This window comes from Diabrotica undecimpunctata, chromosome 9, assembly GCF_040954645.1.
Source record: "Diabrotica undecimpunctata isolate CICGRU chromosome 9, icDiaUnde3, whole genome shotgun sequence".
Lineage (NCBI taxonomy): Eukaryota > Metazoa > Arthropoda > Insecta > Coleoptera > Chrysomelidae > Diabrotica > Diabrotica undecimpunctata.
In genome coordinates this window covers 73568952-73593469 of record NC_092811.1, presented here as the reverse complement: position 1 = coordinate 73593469, position 24518 = coordinate 73568952, and the positions used below count along the sequence as shown (strand labels likewise).

Genomic DNA, 24518 nt, shown 5'->3' with positions numbered 1-24518 from the left:
ACACCTGTTATGATGGAGCCTTGGAACCATGACGACGAGGTTGGCCGAGGAATCATAATTGGAAAGGAATTGGTGACTGCGGCTAAAGAAATTCCTGTGAGACTTATCAATGTCAACGACTACCCAGTGACCATAAAGAAAGAGACAAAAGTAGGAACTTGTGTACCTGTGACATCCATAATCCGTCAGGCGACAACATCTGATAATTCCAACGACAAATTCGACCAAATGGTGGCAGTTGCAGGACAGTCTCTGAATCAGATTGAGAAAAGGAAATTAAGGGAATTTCTTCGGCAGTATCGTGATATTTTCGTACCGAAAGGAGGAAAGACGGGAAGAACTACCGTTGTTAAGCATAAAATTGATACTGGTAATGCTAAACCAATTCGTCAAACAGCTCGACGATTACCACAGGCGAAAAGAGAGGAAACTGAAACGATTGTTCAGGAAATGAAGAAAGACTGGGTGATAGAACCTTCTACGAGCCCATGGGTCTCTCCGGTGGTCCTGGTTAAGAAGAAAGACGGAAAGACGAGGTTCTGTGTGGATTACCGTTTGCTGAACAACGTTACCAAGAAAGATAGTTATCCTCTGCCTCGGATCGATGACACATTGGACACATTGGCTGAAGGCACTGCCAGAAGGAGAGTTCATCTTAGATACAGATGCAAGTAATGTGGGAATTGGAGGAGTGCTGTCTCAGATTCAAGGAGGACAGGAACGAGTCCTCGGATATTTTAGTAAAGTTCTTTCAAAACCTGAGCGGAATTATTGTGTCACGAGAAGAGAACTTCTAGCAGTAGTAAAATCAGTAGAGCACTTCTATCAATACCTTTATGGTAGGAAGTTTCTAATCCGAACCGACCATGCCGCCCTTAAATGGTTGATGCAGTTTAAGAATCCAGAGGGTCAGATAGCCAGGTGGATCGAACGACTCCAAGAATACGATTTTAAGATTGAGCACCGGGCCGGAGTTAGCCACAGAAACGCTGATTCTCTTTCTAGAAGGCCATGCCCAGCAGAGTGTTCCCACTGCAACAAAACGGAATCCAAGGAAGCAGCAGTGCTAAGAACAACGATGGTCAACGACGACTGGACGCCTACTAAGAGCAGAGAAGAACAAGAAAGAGATCCAGTTATACAGAAAATTCGAAAATGGAAAGAGGAAAACCGTCGACCACCTTGGCAAGAAATATCAAACCTATGCTCAGTAGTTAAGACGTATTGGGCCCAGTGGGACTCATTTATCATGGAAGATGGCTTGCTAAACGAGTCCTGGAAAATGATGACGGTTCAGAGAAGAGAAGACAGTTGGTGATCCCAAAGGGCAGAATAGCCGAAGTACTTCGTCAGTTACACGACAGTCCATCAGGAGGGCATTTTGGTGTAAAGAAAACCCTTCAGCGAATTCGGGAACGGTTTTATTGGATGAACAGTTCCGACGACGTAAAAGACTGGTGTAAGAAATGTACTATTTGTGCTACGAGTAACGGGCCTTACCGAAAAAGGAGAGCTCCTATGAGACAATATAATGTTGGAAGCCCGTTTGAAAGAATAGCTTTGGGCATCGCTGGGCCATTTCCAGAAAGTGAAAATGGAGGCAAGTACATGTTGGTAGTAATGGATTACTTTACTAAGTGGGTCGAGATTTACGCACTTCCCGACCAGAAGGCCGCCACCGTTGCAGATAAGTTGATCCAAGAATATATCATCAGCAAATTTGGAGTGCCTTTGGAGATCCATAGTGACCAAGGCAAAAACTTCGAAAGCGATCTATTCCAAGGAATATGTGATAGACTAGGCATGAAGAAAACAAGAACTACCGCGTATCATCCGCAATCGGATGGTATGGTAGAACGAATGAATAGGACAGTTGGCAAGTATTTGACAAAGATGGTGTCCGATCATCAGCGAGACTGGGACCAATACCTTCCGTTCTTCACAATGGCCTACAGATCTGCTGTTAACGAATCAACAGGCCAGACACCAGCCAAAGTCCTATTCGGACGCGAAATGCGACTACCTTGTGATCTAGAGTTTGGGTGTCGACCTGGAGAAGATGTAGCAGGTGAAGATTATGTGATCGAATTACGAAGAAGAATGGACGATGTACATGAGTTGGTCCGTTCCCACCTTCAGATCGCTAGCGACAGAATGAAGAAACGGTAAGATACACAAGCCGAAAAGGGTTACTTTAAGAAGAACGACAAAGTCTGGCTCTATAATCCCAAGAAACGAAAAGGTTGTTCTCCCAAATTGCAGCAGTTTTGGAAAGGTCCATACCTCATCATGGAAAAGATCAACGATGTCATCTACCGAATAAGCAAGATTCCGAGGGGAAAGCCGATGATAGTACACCATAACCGGCTGGCGTCTTTCGAAGGTGACCACGACGTAGATGAAGAAGTGGAAGTAAACCAAGTCCAAGATGTGTCTGACCTCACGTTTGAGGAATTCATGGGTGCCTATGGAGGTACCGGTAAAGCAAGACATGGTGTTACCACTGAAGAAAAGCAAGATCTACTCGCGCTCCCCGATGACCACTCGCTGACCCTTACCATCCCGGCCAGTATCAAAGACGCACCAGGGTTGGCATCCGTCTTTCGAAGGAAGTTTGGTCGAGTTGCAGAACTTCAATGCCAAGTGCCACCTCCCGGTAAAACCTTGAAACTCCAAGATGCATCACGTTACCTTTTCTACCTGGTAACAAAAGACACTGCCCGTGACCAACCTACCTACCGAGATGTATGGGAAGTCTAACTTCAATGGAGAGAGCACGTACTAGAGTCCGACGTGCAAAAGTTAGCCATGCCAAAGTTGGAGTGCCGCCAATTAGATTGGAGGGTTATCCGAAATATGGTGGAGGAGATCTTCAAAGACACCGAAGTCCAGGTGTTAGTCTGTTGCAATCCGCATATTTACTGGTGCGGAGAGAAAACCGTCCCTTGTCATTTTTATACAACTGGAAGTTGTAAAAGAGGGTCCAGTTGCCGATACCAGCATACAATTCCGGTTCCAGTCCCGACAAGGTTCCAGGAGGAACCATCTTTTAAGAGGGGGGACGATAAATATCATGGCCTAAAATAAGCGTAAATATATTATGACTAATTCTGTTTTGTTGTAGAAATTTCGGCCAAGGATCTAGACCCAAATTATGATGAATCATCCGATTCCAGGTGTCCAGGTAGACCGAAATAAAACCGGTCTGAGCTTCTGGGGAGATCGCCGCCGTTCTCGAATAACAGGATTTCCTATATAATAACGGAACTTTAATTGAAGAGAACAGTTAATTTTGAAGACGCGCTCGCGATTTAAATGTTACGTTCGCCTATATAAATTATGTATTATTCGTTAAATAAATTAATATAAATTATTGTGCTTTTTAATGAATTAGGATAAGAACAATATAATAAATTATTAAAGACATTATAAAATAAATAAAGACATACCAGTTAAAAGAAATTCTCTACAGTATGAATATATAGTAAATTTACCTCTTCCAAATACTTCTGTGCTGTCTAAAGGACAGTCGATGCTTACATATATGTTGGGAACAGTAACTTTCACAAACTCCAGCACTACATTAGGCTTTGGCTTTTTCAAAGGGCCATTACCTGTAGCCAGCATGCTGTTGTTTCTCTGCATTTTCTACCATAAAAACTTTGCTTAAATAAATAAAAGTATTTTACCTCTGTTTCAATTTGTTTTACAATTTTCGTAGCTGTTCTGAAGTCCTTAATATCTAATAACTCAGGCTGGCAGTTATATAATTTATGCTGTATTGTACTCCCAACCCTTCTTTTTTCATTAAGGAAGCACCGTATGTCCTTTTATTCTCTACAGTATTATTTTCCTTTACCAGCTGGATTAAAAACACCTTTCCTTTTGTTTAATACATTGCATATTTAGTACAATTTCCGCTCATCTAAAAATCCACATAATTGAAATTTATTCCCTCGAATGCATATTTTTTTATAATATATTACATACCTTAAAATAATTTATTAAAAATAAATTTTTGTTTAATATACAACATGCCTCTTCTTCAATAAAGCTAAATTTGGCGCAAAAAATATTTAAATAAAAGTTTTGTGACAATGGTAATTTTATTTTTAAAAGCATCATCAGTTCACTACAAATAAAAAAGATTTTAGAATATAAGTAACAACCAACAGGGTACATACTTACAAAAACAATTTGTAGATTTTTTTAAATAGATGTTATAAAAACTCTACGATAACTTAACATTAAAGATTAACAACTAAACGAGAGAAACGAAACAAAAAAATACTAAGAAAAACTGTAAGAACACTAGTTCATTTAATTTTAACCGATTGCTTCATTTGAATGTTGGTTTAAGCTCTTATTAAGGTACGATTCTTGAGGGAATTAGCGAGCGGAACGGGGACAGACCTTTTTTAAAAAGGATTTATTTTTTCTTATTCTTTAAAAAACAAACAAATAAAAAAAAATGGAAAGAAGAATGGGAATGAAGTTACTGTCTTGTAAGGGTTTTTTAATTTGTTTTGTATGATGAGAGAGTGACATATCTGGCTCAAGTTGTCGATGTCGGTTCTCTTATTTAGGGACGATGGATGTTTTAGAATTTGACACATTTCAAGGATGGATCGCTTATGATAATTTTTTTGTTTGCACATTATTTTGGTATTCGTGAAGTCGATACTGTGTTCGGTTGAAATGGCATGCTGTGCAAAGGCACAAGATGGTTTAGAAATCCCAATGTCGCTTTTGTGAGACGTTAGTCGACCTTGAAGAGAGCGGCTGGTCTGACCAATGTAGCAGGAGTTGCACTCTGCACAGGGTACATGATAGACGACATTAGTTTGTTTTAGAGGGGCCAGTGGAGTTTTTGTTTTAGAAAATAACTTTCCTAAGTTTCTGGTATTTTTTAAGGCTATTTTGACAGGTAAGTTTTTGAAAAGTTGTTTGTTTGTTTGTTTGTTTGTTATATATATATATATATATATATATATATATATATATATATATATATATATATATATATATATATGTATATGTTAGATCGCTAATTACTAAGCATGGACATCTGGCAAGTTTTTGGTAAGTTGCTGAGAGGTTTCAAAGGCTGGGCTTCACATATCGCATCGGTGTCTATGGGATACGGAAGAATGTCTGTACACATTCTTTGGTTTTGACTGATTTGTTTGCATTTTTCGGTGTCCATGGGTAAGGCATATCAAATTGAATCATCTCGCGCTATGTAATTTTGAACAGTTGAAAGTATATGATGAAAACCAGTTTGATTATCTAATATTGGTATTGAATATAATTGATACAAGGTGAATATTTCGGGATCAACTAACGGAATTTCGAGAACGAAAACAATTTAGGAATCAAGCTGATAAGCTTGTAGTTTTATTATGTCAATATACTGAGCTATATTTGACATATAAGTGGGTAGAGGCAATACGTTATTTTGTAATGACTGTGAGATTTTTTTTAATGCGCCCATTAAGTCTATGGGTGCAATAATAGAACTATGTAGAATTTGCCGGCGAGAGAATGTAATAGAATTTAGTATATCATTTAAATAATTTTCTAAAAAAACGTAGCTTTCCATAAGTACTACATCAATCTAGTGTTTGTAATTGTGCTTGGTAAAAGGAGATGTCATTATTAATGTCCAGAGGTGTAGTCTCGATAGTTTAAGTCTTTGTTAAAAGTTTTTTCGTCTATTTGCAATTTTTGAATTGTAGTGTTCAAAGTTCTTATAACTGAAGCGGTAACAGATATTTGATTTTTTAAGAGATTTTTAATTTCAGTTTCATCGGAATATATCTTAATTATATATTTTATATAGAGGTTATTTCTTTATATTTCAAGTTAACGAAGTTTGAGATTTGTTTTAGCAGACTAACATGTGTCTGTACTTCGTCTTGAAAGGCAAGTTTTCTCGGTGTATCCACGTTAATAAATTTTTCTAATAGGTTTTCCAAAATTCTGTCATTGTTGGATATTGTAGTTTTGATAGGGAATAATTATTTGTAAACAAGTAAGTCCATTTGTCGTTAGATATTCGTGTAGTTCCTTTTTCATGAAAAAATATTCCAATTGTATTATTAATGGGAGTGAGGAGAATTTGGGATTGGACGATAGAAAGGAGTCCATAGAATCTGTAAAGGAAAATTATTCAAAATAAGGTTTTAGTCTGTCAAAATTTACTTTAGAGGTTTGGTTAGTTTTGGGGTTAAGGATAATTGCGGAATTTGTAAAAACTTCTTGAATTTCGAAAGGTACATTAAAAAGATTTTCCGATTTTGATTAATTTGGGATTCTTTTACGTGAACTTTTTCACCAATTTTAAAATCAGGTCTTTGTTCTGAAATATTCTCGTCAAGTCTTACTTTCACCTTTTCTTTCTGTCTTTCTGTTTTTGCTCTGGCTACTTTGTAATAATATTCCATGCGATTATTCAGGTCTCGAATATACTCGTATTTACTGATTAATGTTTTTTGATTGTATAGAGTTTCTGATGGTCGGCCTGCAGTGTGCCCAAATATAAGTTCATATGGTGGTAAACCGTGGGTCTTATTTCTTGTGTGGTTATAACATATTATTGCATAAGAAAGTATAGTGAAGGGATGATCGTTTGGGTTCTCGGCTTGATTTGCTCTAATCATTTTTGAGAGTGTGGCATGAAATCTTTCTACAGATCCATTAGATTGTGGATGCTTAACACTAGAAAATGTTAGTTTGATGTCGTATAATTCGCATAGATCTTTGATTATAACATTCTCGAATTCTCGACCTCAGTCACAATGAATTCTTAGTCGTGTTCCATAGTGTTGAAAGAAGAGTAGGAGTGTCTTGAGTACTGTTACTGCCTTTTTGTCTTCCAAAGGATAGGCTTGCGTGAGTTTTGTCAATTCGTCACGAATAGTTAAAACATAGTTCCTAGTAGGGTATTCGAATATATCCATGTACAAGAAATAGATGTGATATTACTCGTTCGGAATCAAACGGTAATGGTATAATAAAAAATTTTCGATCTTTTACAGTTTTGCTGTGTACAATATTAATTCGTCGGTTACTATATTCCATGTTTTCTTCGAATATGTCATTAATTATTTTTTCGCGGAGTTCTTCAAGTTTATTTTGCCAAAAAAAATGTTACAATATTTTTGTTGGATTTGTCTAATAAGTCCGTATTCGATGTTTCAATTTTAGAATAATCGATTATTGACTTAGTTCTATACAGTTCGATAAACTTATCAAGTTCTTCGGGCATAGACAAAAATCTAATACCGTCATTATGAGATGAGGGTCTTCTCATTGGTTGAGAGGGTTTAGGAATAGTCGGGAAAGAGAAATGTGGGACGTAGGAGGATTTCCTGGTTGCGAAATTTAAGGGAGTGGTATGGGTGCAGTTCAATACAGTTGTTCAGAGCTGCAGCCAACAAAGTGAAGATTGCTGTGATGGTAGCCAACCTCCGATAGGAGACGGTACTGCAAGAAGACGAAGGAATAGTTGATTTAGAATTAGATTTTTGTTCTTCAAAATATGACAATTGAAGTTCGCGTCGAATACGATTGCTTGCTTCAATGAGATCTTTTGGATTACTAGCCCTAATAATTTGTCCTAGACGAGGTTCTAAGCCGGTTAAAAGTGTATTTAGGGCCATGGTATCGATTAAGTCACATTGAGCGGTTTTTTATCTGGGGATAAATTTGCTATTTGGATCGAGGTGCGCATTTTTGCATTCTTGTACTTGTAAGCGGATAAAGAAAGTTAGAGGAGATTCGTTAGATAGTCGTCTTAGTCTTTGTAAGTCTTGTATTAAGGAGGTCAGGTCTCTACTGTCTCCAAAATGTAGATTTAGTAATTGTATTATTTCTGTATAAGAAAGTGGTTTTCTAGAATTTATAAGCTGTGCAGCTTTACTTTTGTGTTTATTTGTTACGTGAATTGTTAATAGAACGCGCTGATCGCCTGTAGCCATCTTAATAGCACAGTCGCACGCATCTAAAAATGTAGAAAGAGAAATCGGATCGTCTTCAAATTCTGGGATGAGGGAAAATATTTCCGAAAGCTTATATGGTTCGATTTCTTGTTGGGTTTGGGAACGTGTCTCGGGCATTTCTCCATACTTCTATTTTTCATTTTCGTTTAAAAATATCTCGAAAAATGCCCGAGACACGTTTCCAAACCCAACAAGAAATCGAACCATATAAGCTTTCGGAAATATTTTCCCTCATCCCAGAATTTGAAGGCGATCCGATTTCTCTTTCTACATTTTTAGATGCGTGCGACTGTGCTATTAAGATGGCTACAGGCTATCAGCGCGTTCTATTAACAATTCACGTAACAAATAAACACAAAAGTAAAGCTGCACAGCTTATAAATTCTAGAAAACCACTTTCTTATACAGAAATAATACAATTACTAAATCTACATTTTGGAGACAGTAGAGACCTGACCTCCTTAATACAAGACTTACAAAGACTAAGACAACTATCTAACGAATCTCCTCTAACTTTCTTTATCTGCTTACAAGTTCAAGAATGCAAAAATGCGCGCCTCGATCCAAATAGCAAATTTATCCCCAGATAAAAAACCGCTCAATGTGACTTAATCGATACCATGGCCCTAAATACACTTTTAACCGGCTTAGAACCTCGTCTAGGACAAATTATTAGGGTTAGTAATCCAAAAGATCTTATTGAAGCAAGCAATCGTATTCGACGCGAACTTCAATTGTCATATTTTGAAGAACAAAAATCTAATTCTAAATCAACTATTCCTTCGTCTTCTTGCAGTACCGTCTCCTATCGGAGGTTGGCTACCATCACAGCAATCTTCACTTTGTTGGCTGCAGCTCTGAACAACTGTATTGAACTGCACCCATACCACTCCCTTAAATTTCGCAACCAGGAAATCCTCCTACGTCCCACATTTCTCTTTCCCGACTATTCCTAAACCCTCTCAACCAATGAGAAGACCCTCATCTCATAATGACGGTATTAGATTTTTGTTTCGATACAGGGCAGCGACAAGCCGCTTATACGTATTTCGACCTCTTTAGGTCTTCTCAGAACGGTATAGCCATTGCTCTAATTCGGTTTCGCCAGGTAGAAATCGTTTGATTTCTCTTTTTGTTTATCCTCATCTCAATTTACAAAATGTACAAATTGTGGCAGCATTGGTCATCTAAATACTGAATGCCGCTCTTCACGTTTCGTACAGCCAAACCAAACTTTTTCTAGTCCACACGGTTACATAACCAATATAATAATGGACCTAACAACTATCAAAACAATCAGAACCCTAATAGGAATCAATATTCCTCCAACAATCCAAATTTCAACCAACAGAGACCTTCTTTTTCATCTCAAAATTAAAATCGTCCATCTGTTATTCAAAGAAACCCAAACTTCCAAAGGGCACTTGTTTTAAACGAATACCCTGATGAAATGACAACTAATTATTATACAGACGATTACTATACAAATAGTTACTATAATAACGATAACTATGAAACAGATTATTATACAAAAAATAATCCACAAACTGATAACTTTTACGAAACCAATAACACACTCGACACAGAAAATTATCAGGATTTTCTTTCACTTCAGAATCAAAATCATCCTCCCAATCATACGAACCACTCAACGGATATTACGAATATCCAAGAACAAATCCAAGCACTCAACTTGGACAACTTTCATCCGGATCTCAATTTTCCCGAACAGACATTCCTGTAACCCCATTTCATACAATGAGTTCCAAAAATTTATATTACATTAACGATGCTACCAACACTTTTAAACTTTTAATCGACACAGGTGCTGGAATCACTGTTTTCAAAGAAAAGACAGCACGCAATTATCATAATAGATTTCCTGAAAACGTTACTATTCAAGGTATAACCGATCAAACATTGTTAATAACAGAATCTGTCCTGATTCCCTTCACTAACGATAATCCTCACAAGTCTTTATTTTCAATTTAGACATTGATTTCGATATCATAATAGGCCTAGACTTTCTAGATCATTATGAATGCGTAATAGATCCCAAATCCCGACAGTTACATACAAATTTTAAAACTCTCACCCTTCACAAAGTAGGACACGAGACAAACACATCTCCTAAAGACAAATCACCGACACACCCTAAAAAAATACCAAAACCCTATGAATGAAAAATACACTATCGTAAAAAACCGAGATCAAGACAAAAATCTTGAAAGACTGGAGAGAAAATGAATAAAAGGAAAAAAACAGAATTACCATTGACAGCCTTATATGGCTTTTCTCGATAAAAGATCCCGGAAGCCGATTCGAAGCCGAAACCAAAAGACGATAAAGAAAATATAGAAAAAATGCCCGAAGAACTTGACAAGTTTATCGAACTGTATAGAACTAAGTCAATAATCGATTATTCTAAAATTGAAACATCGAATACGGACTTATTAGACAAATCTAACAAAAATATTGTAACATTTTTTTGGCAAAATAAACTTGAAGAACTCCGCGAAAAAATAATTAATGACATATTCGAAGAAAACATGGAATATAGTAACCGAAGAATTAATATTGTACACAGCAAAACTGTAAAAGATCGAAAATATTTTATTATACCATTACCGTTTGATTCCGAACGAGTAATATCACATCTATTTCTTGTACATGGATATATTCGAATACCCTACTAGGAACTATGTTTTAACTATTCGTGACGAATTGACAAAACTCACGCAAGCTTATCCTTTGGAAGACAAAAAGGCAGTAACAGTACTCAAGACACTCCTACTCTTCTTTCAACACTATGGAACACGACTAAGAATTCATTGTGACTGAGGTCGAGAATTCGAGAATGTTATAATCAAAGATCTATGCGAATTATACGACATCAAACTAACATTTTCTAGTGTTAAGCATCCACAATCTAATGGATCTGTAGAAAGATTTCATGCCACACTCTCAAAAATGATTAGAGCAAATCAAGCCGAGAACCCAAACGATCATCAATTCACTATACTTTCTTATGCAATAATATGTTATAACCACACAAGAAATAAGACCCACGGTTTACCACCATATGAACTTATATTTGGGCACACTGCAGGCCGACCATCAGAAACTCTATACAATCAAAAAACATTAATCAGTAAATACGAGTATATTCAAGAACTGAATAATCGCATGGAATATTATTACAAAGTAGCCAGAGCAAAAACAGAAAGACAGAAAGAAAAGGCGAAAGTAAGACTTGACGAGAATATTTCAGAACAAAGACCTGATTTTAAAATTGGTGAAAAAGTTCACGTAAAAGAATCCCAAATTAATCAAAATCGGAAAATCTTTTTAATGTACCTTTCGAAATTCAAGAAGTTTTTACAAATTCCGCAATTATCCTTAACCCCAAAACTAACCAAACCTCTAAAGTAAATTTTGACAGACTAAAACCTTATTTTGAATAATTTTTCAAAATAAGGTTTTAGTTGAAGAACTCCGCGAAAAAATAATTAATGACATATTCGAAGAAAACATGGAATATAGTAACCGACGAATTAATATTGTACACAGCAAAACTGTAAAAGATCGAAAATATTTTATTATACCATTACCGTTTGATTCCGAACGAGTAATATCACATCTATTTCTTGTACATGGATATATTCGAATACCCTACTAGGAACTATGTTTTAACTATTCGTGACGAATTGACAAAACTCACGCAAGCCTATCCTTTGGAAGACAAAAAGGCAGTAACAGTACTCAAGACACTCCTACTCTTCTTTCAACACTATGGAACACGACTAAGAATTCATTGTGACTGAGGTCGAGAATTCGAGAATGTTATAATCAAAGATCTATGCGAATTATACGACATCAAACTAACATTTTCTAGTGTTAAGCATCCACAATCTAATGGATCTGTAGAAAGATTTCATGCCACACTCTCAAAAATGATTAGAGCAAATCAAGCCGAGAACCCAAACGATCATCCCTTCACTATACTTTCTTATGCAATAATATGTTATAACCACACAAGAAATAAGACCCACGGTTTACCACCATATGAACTTATATTTGGGCACACTGCAGGCCGACCATCAGAAACTCTATACAATCAAAAAACATTAATCAGTAAATACGAGTATATTCGAGACCTGAATAATCGCATGGAATATTATTACAAAGTAGCCAGAGCAAAAACAGAAAGACAGAAAGAAAAGGTGAAAGTAAGACTTGACGAGAATATTTCAGAACAAAGACCTGATTTTAAAATTGGTGAAAAAGTTCACGTAAAAGAATCCCAAATTAATCAAAATCGGAAAATCTTTTTAATGTACCTTTCGAAATTCAAGAAGTTTTTACAAATTCCGCAATTATCCTTAACCCCAAAACTAACCAAACCTCTAAAGTAAATTTTGACAGACTAAAACCTTATTTTGAATAATTTTCCTTTACAGATTCTATGGACTCCTTTCTATCGTCCAATCCCAAATTCTCCTCACTCCCATTAATAATACAATTGGAATATTTTTTCATGAAAAAGGAACTACACGAATATCTAACGACAAATGGACTTACTTGTTTACAAATAATTATTCCCTATCAAAACTACAATATCCAACAATGACAGAATTTTGGAAAACCTATTAGAAAAATTTATTAACGTGGATACACCGAGAAAACTTGCCTTTCAAGACGAAGTACAGACACATGTTAGTCTGCTAAAACAAATCTCAAACTTCGTTAACTTGAAATATAAAGAAATAACCTCTCACACAGTACCTTATAATAAACGCCTAAAACGCGGTTTAGTAAATGGTATTGGAACAATCTGGAAATCTATTACTGGAAATTTAGAAGCTTCTGACGGCGAATACTTTAATAAATATATAATTAAGATATATTCCGATGAAACTGAAATTAAAAATCTCTTAAAAAATCAAATATCTGTTACCACTTCAGTTATAAGAACTTTGAACACTACAATTCAAAAATTTCAAATAGACAAAAAAACTTTTAACAAAGACCTAAACTATCGAGACTACACCTCTGGACATTAATAATGACATCTCCTTTTACCAAGCACAATTACAAACACTAGATTTATGTAGTACTTATGGAAAGCTACGTTTTTTTAGAAAATTATTTAAATGATATACTAAATTCTATTACATTCTCTCGCCGGCAAATTCTACATAGTTCTATTATTGCACCCATAGACTTAATGGGCGCATTAAAAAAAATCTCACAGTCATTACAAAATAACGTATTGCCTCTACCCACTTATATGTCAAATATAGCTCAGTATATTGACATAATAAAACTACAAGCTTATCAGCTTGATTCAAAAATTGTTTTCGTTCTCGAAATTCCGTTAGTTGATCCCGAAATATTCACCTTGTATCAATTATATTCAATACCAATATTAGATAATCAAACTGGTTTTCATCATATACTTTCAACTGTTCAAAATTACATAGCGCGAGATGATTCAATTTGATATGCCTTACCCATGGACACCGAAAAATGCAAACAAATCAGTCAAAACCAAAGAATGTGTACAGACATTCTTCCGTATCCCATAGACACCGATGCGATATGTGAAGCCCAGCCTTTGAAACCTCTCAGCAACTTACCAAAAACTTGCCAGATGTCCATGCTTAGTAATTAGCGATCTAACATATACATATATATATATATATATATATATATATATATATATATATATATATATATATATATATATATATATATATAACAAACAAACAAACAAACAACTTTTCAAAAACTTACCTGTCAAAATAGCCTTAAAAAATACCAGAACCTTAGGAAAGTTATTTTCTAAAACAAAAACTCCACTGGCCCCTCTAAAACAAACTAATGTCGTCTATCATGTACCCTGTGCAGAGTGCAACTCCTGCTACATTGGTCAGACCAGCCGCTCTCTTCAAGGTCGACTAACGTCCCACAAAAGCGACATTGGGATTTCTAAACCATCTTGTGCCCTTGTACAGCATGCCATTTCAACCAAACATAGTATCGACTTCACGAATACCAAAATAATGTGCAAACAAAAAAATTATCATAAGCGATCCATCCTTGAAATGTGTCAAATTCTAAAACATCCATCGTCCCTAAATAAGAGAACCGACATCGACAACTTGAGCCAGATATATCACTCTCTCATCATACAAAACAAATAAAGAAAACCCTTACAAGACAGTAACTTCATTCCCATTCTTCTTTCCATTTTTTTTTTGTTTGTTTGTTTTTTAAAGAATAAGAAAAAATGAATCTTTTTTTAAAAAAGGTCTGTCCCCGTTCCCCTCGCTAATTTCCTCAAGAATCGTACCTTAATAAGAGCTTAAACCAACATTCAAATGAAGCAATCGGTTAAAATTAAATGAACTAGTGTTATTACAGTTTTTCTTAGTATTTTTTTTCTTTCGTTTCTCTCGTTTAGTTGTTAATCTTTAATGTTAAGTTATCGTAGAGTTTTTATAACATCTATTTAAAAAAATCTACAAATTGTTTTTGTAAGTATGTACCCTGTTGGTTGTTTACTTATATTCTAAAATCTTTTTTATTTGTAGTGAACTGATGATGCTTTTAAAAATAAAATTACCATTGTCACAAAACTTTTATTTAAATATTTTTTGCGCCAAATTTAGCTTTATTGAAGAAGAGGCATGTTGTATATTAAACAAAAATTTATTTTTAATAAATTATTTTAAGGTATGTAATATATTATAAAAAAATATGCATTCGAGGGAATAAATTTCAATTATGTGGATTTTTAGATGAGCGGAAATTGTATTAAATATGCAATGTATTAAACAAAAGGAAAGGTGTTTTTAATCCAGCTGGTAAAGGAAAATAATACTGTAGAGAATAAAAGGACATACGGTGCTTCCTTAATGAAAAAAGAAGGGTTGGGAGTACAATACAGCATAAATTATATAACTGCCAGCCTGAGTTATTAGATATTAAGGACTTCAGAACAGCTACGAAAATTGTAAAACAAATTGAAACAGAGGTAAAATACTTTTATTTATTTAAGCAAAGTTTTTATCGTAGGAAATGCAGAGAAACAACAGCATGCTGGCTACAGGTGATGGCCCTTTGAAAAAGCCAAAGCCTAATGTAGTGCTGGAGTTTGTGAAAGTTACTGTTCCCAACATATATGTAAGCATCGACTGTCCTTTAGACAGCACAGAAGTATTTGGAAGAGGTAAATTTACTATATATTCATACTTAGTATAATTGTAGAGCAAAAGGAGGCCCACCAGCTAGGAGGACATGTAAGTTTAATCAGAAGTATCTGACTCCTTCCGTTGCTTTTCCAGTTCTAAATAAAGAGTGGTTATTTATGATAATTTTGAGAAATCTTACCTGCACATTTAATAATAATTTCAAGTAATACTTGTAATATGACACCTGTTGTTCCTATAGAATATGTCAATATGCTTCAAATGGTAAGTAATCTTAAATCTACTTATAGCAATATGTAACAATAATAACAAACACTACTACTAATGGAGTAGTGGCTATAATTGCAAATAAAAAACGTTCGCCAAATAAAAAAGGTTTGAATTATTCCAAAGGTTAATAGTAATCTATAGTTACGGATTTTTAAAACAATCATTTATATATGACTATTCTTATTTTGTTCTTAATGTATGTATTATATTCAAAACTGTTATAAATTCTAAATGTAAATACTAGTTGGGGATATTTTTTTTTATTTTGTTTTTAATGTATACTATGGTGGTTGTAAGCGATTATTATATTATTTTATATTTAACAAGCCTCATATTATTCAATTTTTTGGTTATATACATTGTTACTTTCAAATTTACTTATCGTGAAGGTTTATAAATATATTTTTAAATAAAGAATATTAATATATTAAATGTGTAATTAATTTTATATTTGATAAGGAAAGGTTTTATGAAAGGAATAAACACTTATTTAAAAGGAGGGAGACAACTTTAACTCAATAAAGATATACTTGCTTAAGTTATCTGAGTATAGTATAACTCTAATTTATTTTAAATTAAAATAAAAAAGAATTAGATTTAACATAATATAAGTATTCAATAATATATTCACATTTTCATGCATAACAATGTTGAATAAAATGTCTCCTAAAATTTCCTAACATTTCTATTTACTGGCACATCAGTATTTTCTAGAAAATCATCATCACTATCATTATTTTCCTGTAAACATATATTGCAGAGTACTGCTGTAGCACTTATTATTGCAAGATATGTATTTAATTTTATTTGTAGGCCTCATTGCAGACAGGGAAACCATATTTTCCAGGTTCTAAATAGCCTTTTGACAACATTTCTTACATGTGCATTGATATATCTATTTTGTTGATCATTACCTAAAAATATATATCTATCAAATAACCTATTTTTTTGTTATGCCTTGCTTTAATACTGGAGTAAGTAGATAGTGCTTGCACTGCAGGCATATTCACTAGTCATGATAATTCACCTATTAATAATTCTGGAATTTATCATCTTTCCATTCTAAATAAATTCTGATCAAATATTAAGCTGCCATGACTTAATCCTGGATGTTGAACAACAATATAATCTCAAATTAATATAATCTCAAAAAACAAAAAAAATATTGTATTAGAAGCAAATTGGAAAAAAATATAAAAATAAACAAACAGGTTAGGATCCCGTGCTCAAGGCAGGTCGATCTGATGCTTGAGCACGAGCTGTCATTTTTGTGTACTCAAGCTCGATTTCGTGCTTGAGATCCGTTTATAAAACACAAAAACGACTCAAGGTCGACCTCAAGCATCGACCGATACTTGAGTACCGACTATAAATATGGGCACAAGTGAGTAAGTCACAAGAACTATAACTATTAAAAATATTTGCGACATCAAGTAAAAAAAAATACTTGTGTCTCAGGAGATTGTTAGTTTATGAAAGAGAGGAGAGAATTTTGGAGTTTATTGAACGAGTACTGAATCGTCGTGTGTGAATTAAAAGGTCAGTCAATTATTTTTTGTGACAGAATTTTTGTATGTTTCAAATAAAAGACTCTATACCCTGAGAAGATAAAAAATTATCGCTATTTTAAAATACCATAAATTTTATAAAAGTTTTTTTTTATCGTCAAAGGATAATTGTTAATATTGCTTAATTTTAAAAAGTTTCTTTTTATAATATTCAGAATTTTATATTTTTTGAGTACAAAAATATATGAACAAAGATTCCAATTTTTCAAAATGTTCATGGGAAATGTAATTATTTTACGAATATCCAAATTTCTTGTTTATGTTGTTTTATCAATATTATAAAAAACAAATCGATAAATATTTAGTAGATTAAAATTATTTTATGTGATACAATTTTCATTGGGACAGTTAAGCCCATGGAATTTATTTGATAAATCGTAATATTATTTCTTTTAATAATAAAAGATATTTGTTTATTTATGTTATTTCTATTTATTTCCTCTTCCTATTTTATCTCGATAAGGCACAACTAAGAGATACTGGAAGCCACGAGAAAAGATAAGTATAACCTAAGCTGATTTATTTGTTTTGTATAATAAAAAGGCACCGTGAGATTATTTCTTTTTTATGTATGATTTTGCGATACTTAGATAATTAATTAATTAAAGAAATTAAATAAATAAAAAGGTTAATAAAAAAGTAAGAAGGAGCAGATCATAATATATATATATATATATATATATATATATATATATATATATATATATATATATATATATATATATATATATATATATATATTTTGCATCTGGTGCAGTAATAACCTTGTTTTAAGCTAATATATTTTTTATTTGTCATCAATGTTCGTTTTGAAAGAACAAAAAACGGTTTTTTTATTGTTTTTATTGAAAAAGCAGAAAACCAACCAAATTGTAGAAACAGACATACGAAAGAAAAAATGAAAAATACAGAACTTGGTAAATTCCATCAGTGGACTTTCAATGACTAACATCGTGTATTGCCTCCCCTTACTCTAATAACCTCTTGCAGACGACGGGGCATATTCTCTTCTCCCGATTACATGTTGTGGTATGTTATTCCACTCTCTCACTAACAGATCCTTAAGCACCTGTGCGTTGTTAGGAGGAGGTGTATGGGTTTAAATACGTTTTTGCAAATCATCCCAGAGATGTTTGATGGGATTCAGGTCCGTAGACCTAGCTGGCCAGGGTAACCTCGTAATTCTAACCTCGTCCAAGTATTGCTATTTCAAAACAGTCTGTACCAATAATTAATCACAAACATATCTTTCGGCGAAAAATCATTATACACTAACATTTCAATTGAAATAACTTTAATGTGTGTCAAAATCAGAAGGAGTAACATCCAAACAAATACTTCTCTTTCACTTAAAGAATTCCTAGTAGGTGTAAAATTGTGCCTCAGCTCAATTTTTTGCCAACATGAAAATGAATACTATCCTCAGATTTCTGCGGCGGCCATGGATTCACCTATTTCAGCACCAATAACAAAATGTCACCCTGAGATTGTTTTTTTTTTTATATGATTTGCGACACTTAGATAATTAATTAAAGTAATTAAATAAATAAAGAGTTAAATAAAAGGTAAGAAAATGCAAATAACAACAATGACTGACTGATAATAACTAACTGGTTTACAAAAGATGTTTGGTCTGGAAGATATATAAATTTTAATACCAACGCATCTGTAATTCATAAAGGAAGTGTTATATCCAGTCTTACTGGCAGAGCAATTGAATTACCTAGCCCATAATATCATTCCGCAAATCTCAAAAAAGTTAAAGGTATATATATATATATATATATATATATATATATATATATATATATATATATATATATATATATATATATATATATATATATATATATATATATATATATATATATATGTAAAAGATTAAATCTTCTATAGAGCGTTCCACGTTAAGAAAATAACATTGCGGATATAGGACCATGTATTTCTTATGGACGATAGAAGCGCAGCGATGCCAAGACGAACACATGCACGATTCAGGGTTGTATTATTAAATTTGTATTTTCGTTTCCACAGACATGAATTAAAATTAATGTTTTATAACGTAATTGACCAAAAATGCCCATTCGAAAAAAACAGATGAAAACTAGGGAAAATTATTTTAATTAGAGATAATTTTATTTTATATTATTTTAATTATAGTACTTCTCAAACAACGAGAAGAAGACCGAGACTTAGGTATCAAGACAGCCTAGGGGATTGTGTAAAATCTATTGACGTTGGGGAGCTGTTATAATACCGTCATAATTTTCAAATTGTACGTGACTGTAGTTGCCTCACGTTGAGATCACTTTGTCCGCGTTGTCCGCGCTACGTAGAACTTGATGCGCGCTACTAACGCAACCGGCAGCGCCAGCAACGCTTGCCGTCGGATAACGCGGACACGCCGACGGCAATATCGTTCGTATAATTTACTCCATGGTAGCGCCATTGTCCGGTTGGGCCGACGCTAACGCAGCGCTGAAAATGTAACGACATTAGCGCTCGTATAACAAGTTCCTTACAACATGGAGAACAGAAGCCAGGGTCAAGGGCGAATGGAGGATTGTTAAAAAGACTTTGGCTCATAAGATGTGGGATAAAAATCTTACTACAATGAGATTTTTATCTTAAATGCTATACTTAGGTACTATTAGAAATCATTATTTCTATAACTGACAAATTGTCACTCGAATATTGTATTAACATGAACTTCAACTTTTTGAATTTGTCAATTAAGATCACAATTTTAAAAAATAACTAAATTATTGAAAAAATGTGCTGAAAAAGCATCAATAAACAAAAAGCTTGAAAGCAAATAATAGAAGAAAACATTAGAAAGACTAAAACAAACATGTTTTTTGAAATTTTTCTACTCACCGATCCCCATAGTGTATCTTGCTATTAACAAAAAATGTTGTTAGTGTTTTAAAAATAAACAAAACATCCAAATTGTAATTACCCAAAGCAAAACTTAATGAAGTACTAAAAAAATTCTCCAAATGATATATTTATTAACTTTTGTACAATTTTTTTACTATGGATAATTATTATTATTACAAAAACCAATTAATTCAAACGCAAATCCAATAGTGTTATATACACGAATGGTAATATATCTGATGGGAACTTTTTTAATTTCTAGGTGTGTCGGTAAAACACACTTAATTATATCTTAAACGTTTCGGCTATTTGCATTGTCAATAAGTACAATTACATAATACACAATTATTTTGTCTACACTATTTGATGGTTTTACATGGAAAGCAAAAATGGTATCTGACCCAAAAATATATATGACAGGTACCTCAAAATACGAGTTATTCAAGGTATTTGTTCAATCACAAATTAGTCCATTGATTTTACATGTCGCATTAATCTTAATTTCCTGAATTTGTATAGTTTTATACAAATTATATTACATATTTTATACTTTTATACAAATACAAATATTTTATACAAATATTTGTATAGTGTATAATTGTAAAACATATCGATTAGTAGCTTAATTACAGTTTGTTTAACTTCCTGCAAACTATTGCCTAATATTAAGGAAATGCCTGTAATAATTTCCTCGGTTCAAATTATATTTGCTAGCTTTCAAGTCAAAGGCTTTTGTTCTATACAGAGGGCAATACACTTAATTGATGAATCGTAGCATTTTAGTAACATGATAAATATAGCTTCGGGACTAGTTTGAGACGCAGTCTATTATAAATTTTTACCGCAACAACAACTAGAGTGTAATCATTCAGTAACTGTCAATAAAACTATATTTTACTCTACGACTTTAACATTTTATTTTATCATCGTCGATCAAGAAGAATCGTACAAAGGGAATTTAGAAACAATTCGAACTTATAATTACATTCGAATTTGTCCAATATTTATAAATAAAAAATAATAAAAATCATCAGTCGGATGTTATTTATAAAATAAATTGTAAAGACTACAATTTAACATATATTGGGCAAACACACCAATATTTACATAGGAGGGTTGTGGCACACAACCATAGTGTACAAACCAACAAATCAAACACTACAGCCTTAGCCGAGGATTCTCTAGAAAAAAACAATTCTTTTATTTTTGAAAATGGACACATTTTGGAAAGAAAAAAATACTACCACAAAAGATGCATACTGGAGATGATTCACATAAAAAAGATCAAAATCTATCAATAATAAGACCGATATAAAAGATCTTTCCAATATGTATCATAATTTAAAAAATTAAGTTGTTTTTTAAATGCATCATTGGCAGATATTTAAGATACGACCCTGAACCACTCGTAATTTGAAGTACCTGCCATATCTATTGTAGGAAACCATTTTTATATTCTACGTAAAACCACCAAATAGTGTAGATATAAAATATCATGTAATGTTAAATAATTAAGGTGCTTATTAAAAATGGCAAATAGCCAAAATGTTAAACAGGACAAACCCAGGAATTAAAAAAGTTTCCATTACAAATTTACGGTCAGGAAATAACCAGTAACCCAATATCAATAAACACAATATATATATATATATATATATATATATATATATATATATATATATATATATATATATATATATATATATAAGTTAAGAGGACAAATACGTTAAACTTCTCATGATCGAATCGGTATTAATAGAGTGTAATGACTTATTTCAGGATCCATGCTTCATCAGGGACTCCGGCTGATACAAATTCAAACTCGAAAAGTCCAACGAATGTCTCCCAAATGTTAGAGTAGAGAGATGCCACCTGCTTTGGTGACCATGAACGAAAACGATTTAATATCGTTTTCTATCCTCTGGGCTATACGAAGTGTCAAAGATTAAACCAAAAGCAAATATATATATATATATATATATATATATATATATATATATATATATATATATATATATATATATATATATATATGTGTGTGTTCTTACTAAAATCGTACAGTACAAGCCTCGTCAGTATAATTCGTTTATTGAATTCTAAGCCATGCTTTACATTAGTAGAATCTAACAAGTTACATGCATATACGAGTATATGATGTGTTCTGTTACATAAAAATCAGATTCGAAATAAAATAAAATACGGTGTGCGTATGTTAGCGATTTTATGTCGTTCTCTGACTACATAATGATAATAAGGCTTTGAGATTCTTTAGTAGTTATTCTGACTTTACAGTTGAATGTTAATTGAAATTGGAAATTCAAAAATTAAGCCAAGGGAATATCTTGACATCCGTGCAAAACAATTTGTTTTAAATGTATTTAATTATTATCTAAATTTAAGAAGTGGTGAAAGTGTTAGAAGTTTAACCGATAAAGTAAGTGCTATGACGGGAGTAAGTTTTAGTACTATTTCTAAAATACGCAAAGAAGCTGCGGAAGGAGGACTAAGGCCCATAGAAAACGTACCAAAAGTATAGTGAACAGCAGAAATTCACTTACGATGCAGTAGTTCGTACGCAGCTACGTGCCATCGTGCATAGTTTTTTCTTTAAAAAATTACCGCCGAGATTAAACAAAGTTTTTGCACTGTTTAAAAAAGACATAAGATTTAGCAAACATGTCACGGACAACAATGTGGAAAATACTACATGAAATGAACTTTGTTTTTTTCACACGAGGAGTAAAGTCAAGCATGATTGAACGGCCCGATATTCTAAGATGGAGGCATCAGTATTTCCGTGAGATAAAAAAATTTTGATCTCAAGGATACACCGTCGTTTATTTGGACGAAACTTGAGTGAATGTTGGACATATTGTTTCTAAAGAATGGAAGGACCTCTCAGTGACTTCAACCAGGGATGCGTTTGTTAAGGGATCGTCAACAAGCCTAAAGCAGCCGACACAACGAGGCCCCCGATTTGTTATAGTGCATGTGGGTAGCGAATTGGGCTTTGTAGAAGGTGCTACTTTTTGGTTTTTAGCTAAAAAAACTCATCTGACTATCATGATGAGATGGATGGTCCTATATTTGAACAATGGTTTAAGGAAAAGCTGCTTCCTAATCTTCCAGAGAAAACTATTGTGGTGATGGACAACGCTTCGTACCATTCGAGGAGAGAAGAAGTGATTCCGACACAAGCCTTCAATAAAGATCAAATTACGACACGGTTGCTAGAGAACGATGTGTTTTTTGAAGAAGATTATTTAAAATCAGAGCTCATTGAAGTTGTAAACACATACAAAGAAAAATACATAAAAAGACATGTTGCCTCACATAACACAGAGGTTAAGACCGCCGCTATGGAAAGATTAATAAGAAATGCATTTGGTATAGTAACAGTGGAAAACTGGAAAAATTATTGTAAACTTTCTATTAAGGAAGAGCAAAAATTTTGTGTTATTGACGGGTTGATGGACGATATTGATCCTGTGGTAATAAATGTGACGGATGACAGGGACAGTAATGAAAGTGATAGCGATGATAGAGAAGATAAGGAAGATGTTAATATGCAGTGAGTAAATTATGTGATAGTCTGCAAATCGACGGACACAAAGTGCCAAATCCGAAAAGTCTGTAAATAATAGTCCGGCAAAAGGCAAAAGTGAAAATTAGGTAATAGTGATATATATATATATATATATATATATATATATATATATATATATATATATATATAAAATAAAGGTAAAAGATATCAGCATAGCTCGCAATAAATAAAAATATAATAAAATATGTGTATAAGATGAAATATATATGTATATATGTATTTCTGACTATTGGTCGTCTTCAGTACGGTGCAGCCAAGTTAGAAAAGAAGCATATTAACTTGGAAAAGGATCACTACAGGAGCAATGCGACCAATTTGTAGTAGACACTAAATAAAAAAAAAAATGAAATAACCACATAAGCAGAATGTGAGAGAAACGTGTGGTCAAAATAGCAAGAGATAAATCATTAATCGGTAGAAGAAGTATCGGCCGACAGCGCAAAAAGATAGCCTTCCATAGAGATATCAATCCGCCAATGAACAAGCATGATTGCTTATAAAGAGGAAGAAGAATAAGAAGATAAAATATAACTTTTAAAGCTGCACTTGTTTTTTTTTAGTTACATAGTTACTTATCTAAAGCGTTTATAAATATGTAATGTTAAACAATAATAAAATTTAACTATTTTTATTATCCTATAATTACATACCTATATCTGTCAATTAAAGAAACACGTATTTATAATGCATTATTTTGTATTCAACTATACATATCCTTTTATTAGTGAAATTAATTAACTACAACTACACAGTGCTGAATACGGCTCTGATTAGAATGAATCATACAGATTGAACGAATTTAAAACGGAACATACGAAATCAATGTATTTCGGCTCAACTCCGCTCTAGGTGGTTGGCCAACAAAAGGTTGTCAAATAATTATATTATAAAAATCCAATACTTCAGCGGGCTGCTGGATTCGGAACTCATTCAAGAACAAGTCAAAGCTCCACCCAAATAGGTTGCCTAGAATCAC

At 33.2% G+C, this 24518-nt stretch overlaps 1 protein-coding gene across 8 annotated transcripts in view; it reads right to left on the bottom strand.

Annotated features, from left to right (window-relative positions):
- The window catches only part of Pfk (ATP-dependent 6-phosphofructokinase), a 314693-nt gene that overhangs the window by 132183 nt on the left and 157992 nt on the right, over positions 1 to 24518 (bottom strand). For 5 of the 8 annotated variants that reach the window (XM_072543581.1, XM_072543586.1, XM_072543583.1 and 2 more), the window contains one exon: positions 19933 to 19953. The exons of the other annotated variants lie outside the window; for them this stretch is intronic. In XM_072543581.1, the coding sequence (XP_072399682.1) occupies positions 19933 to 19953 (21 nt within the window). The remainder of the gene's footprint in view (positions 1 to 19932; positions 19954 to 24518) is intronic. 8 annotated transcript variants of the gene reach the window in all.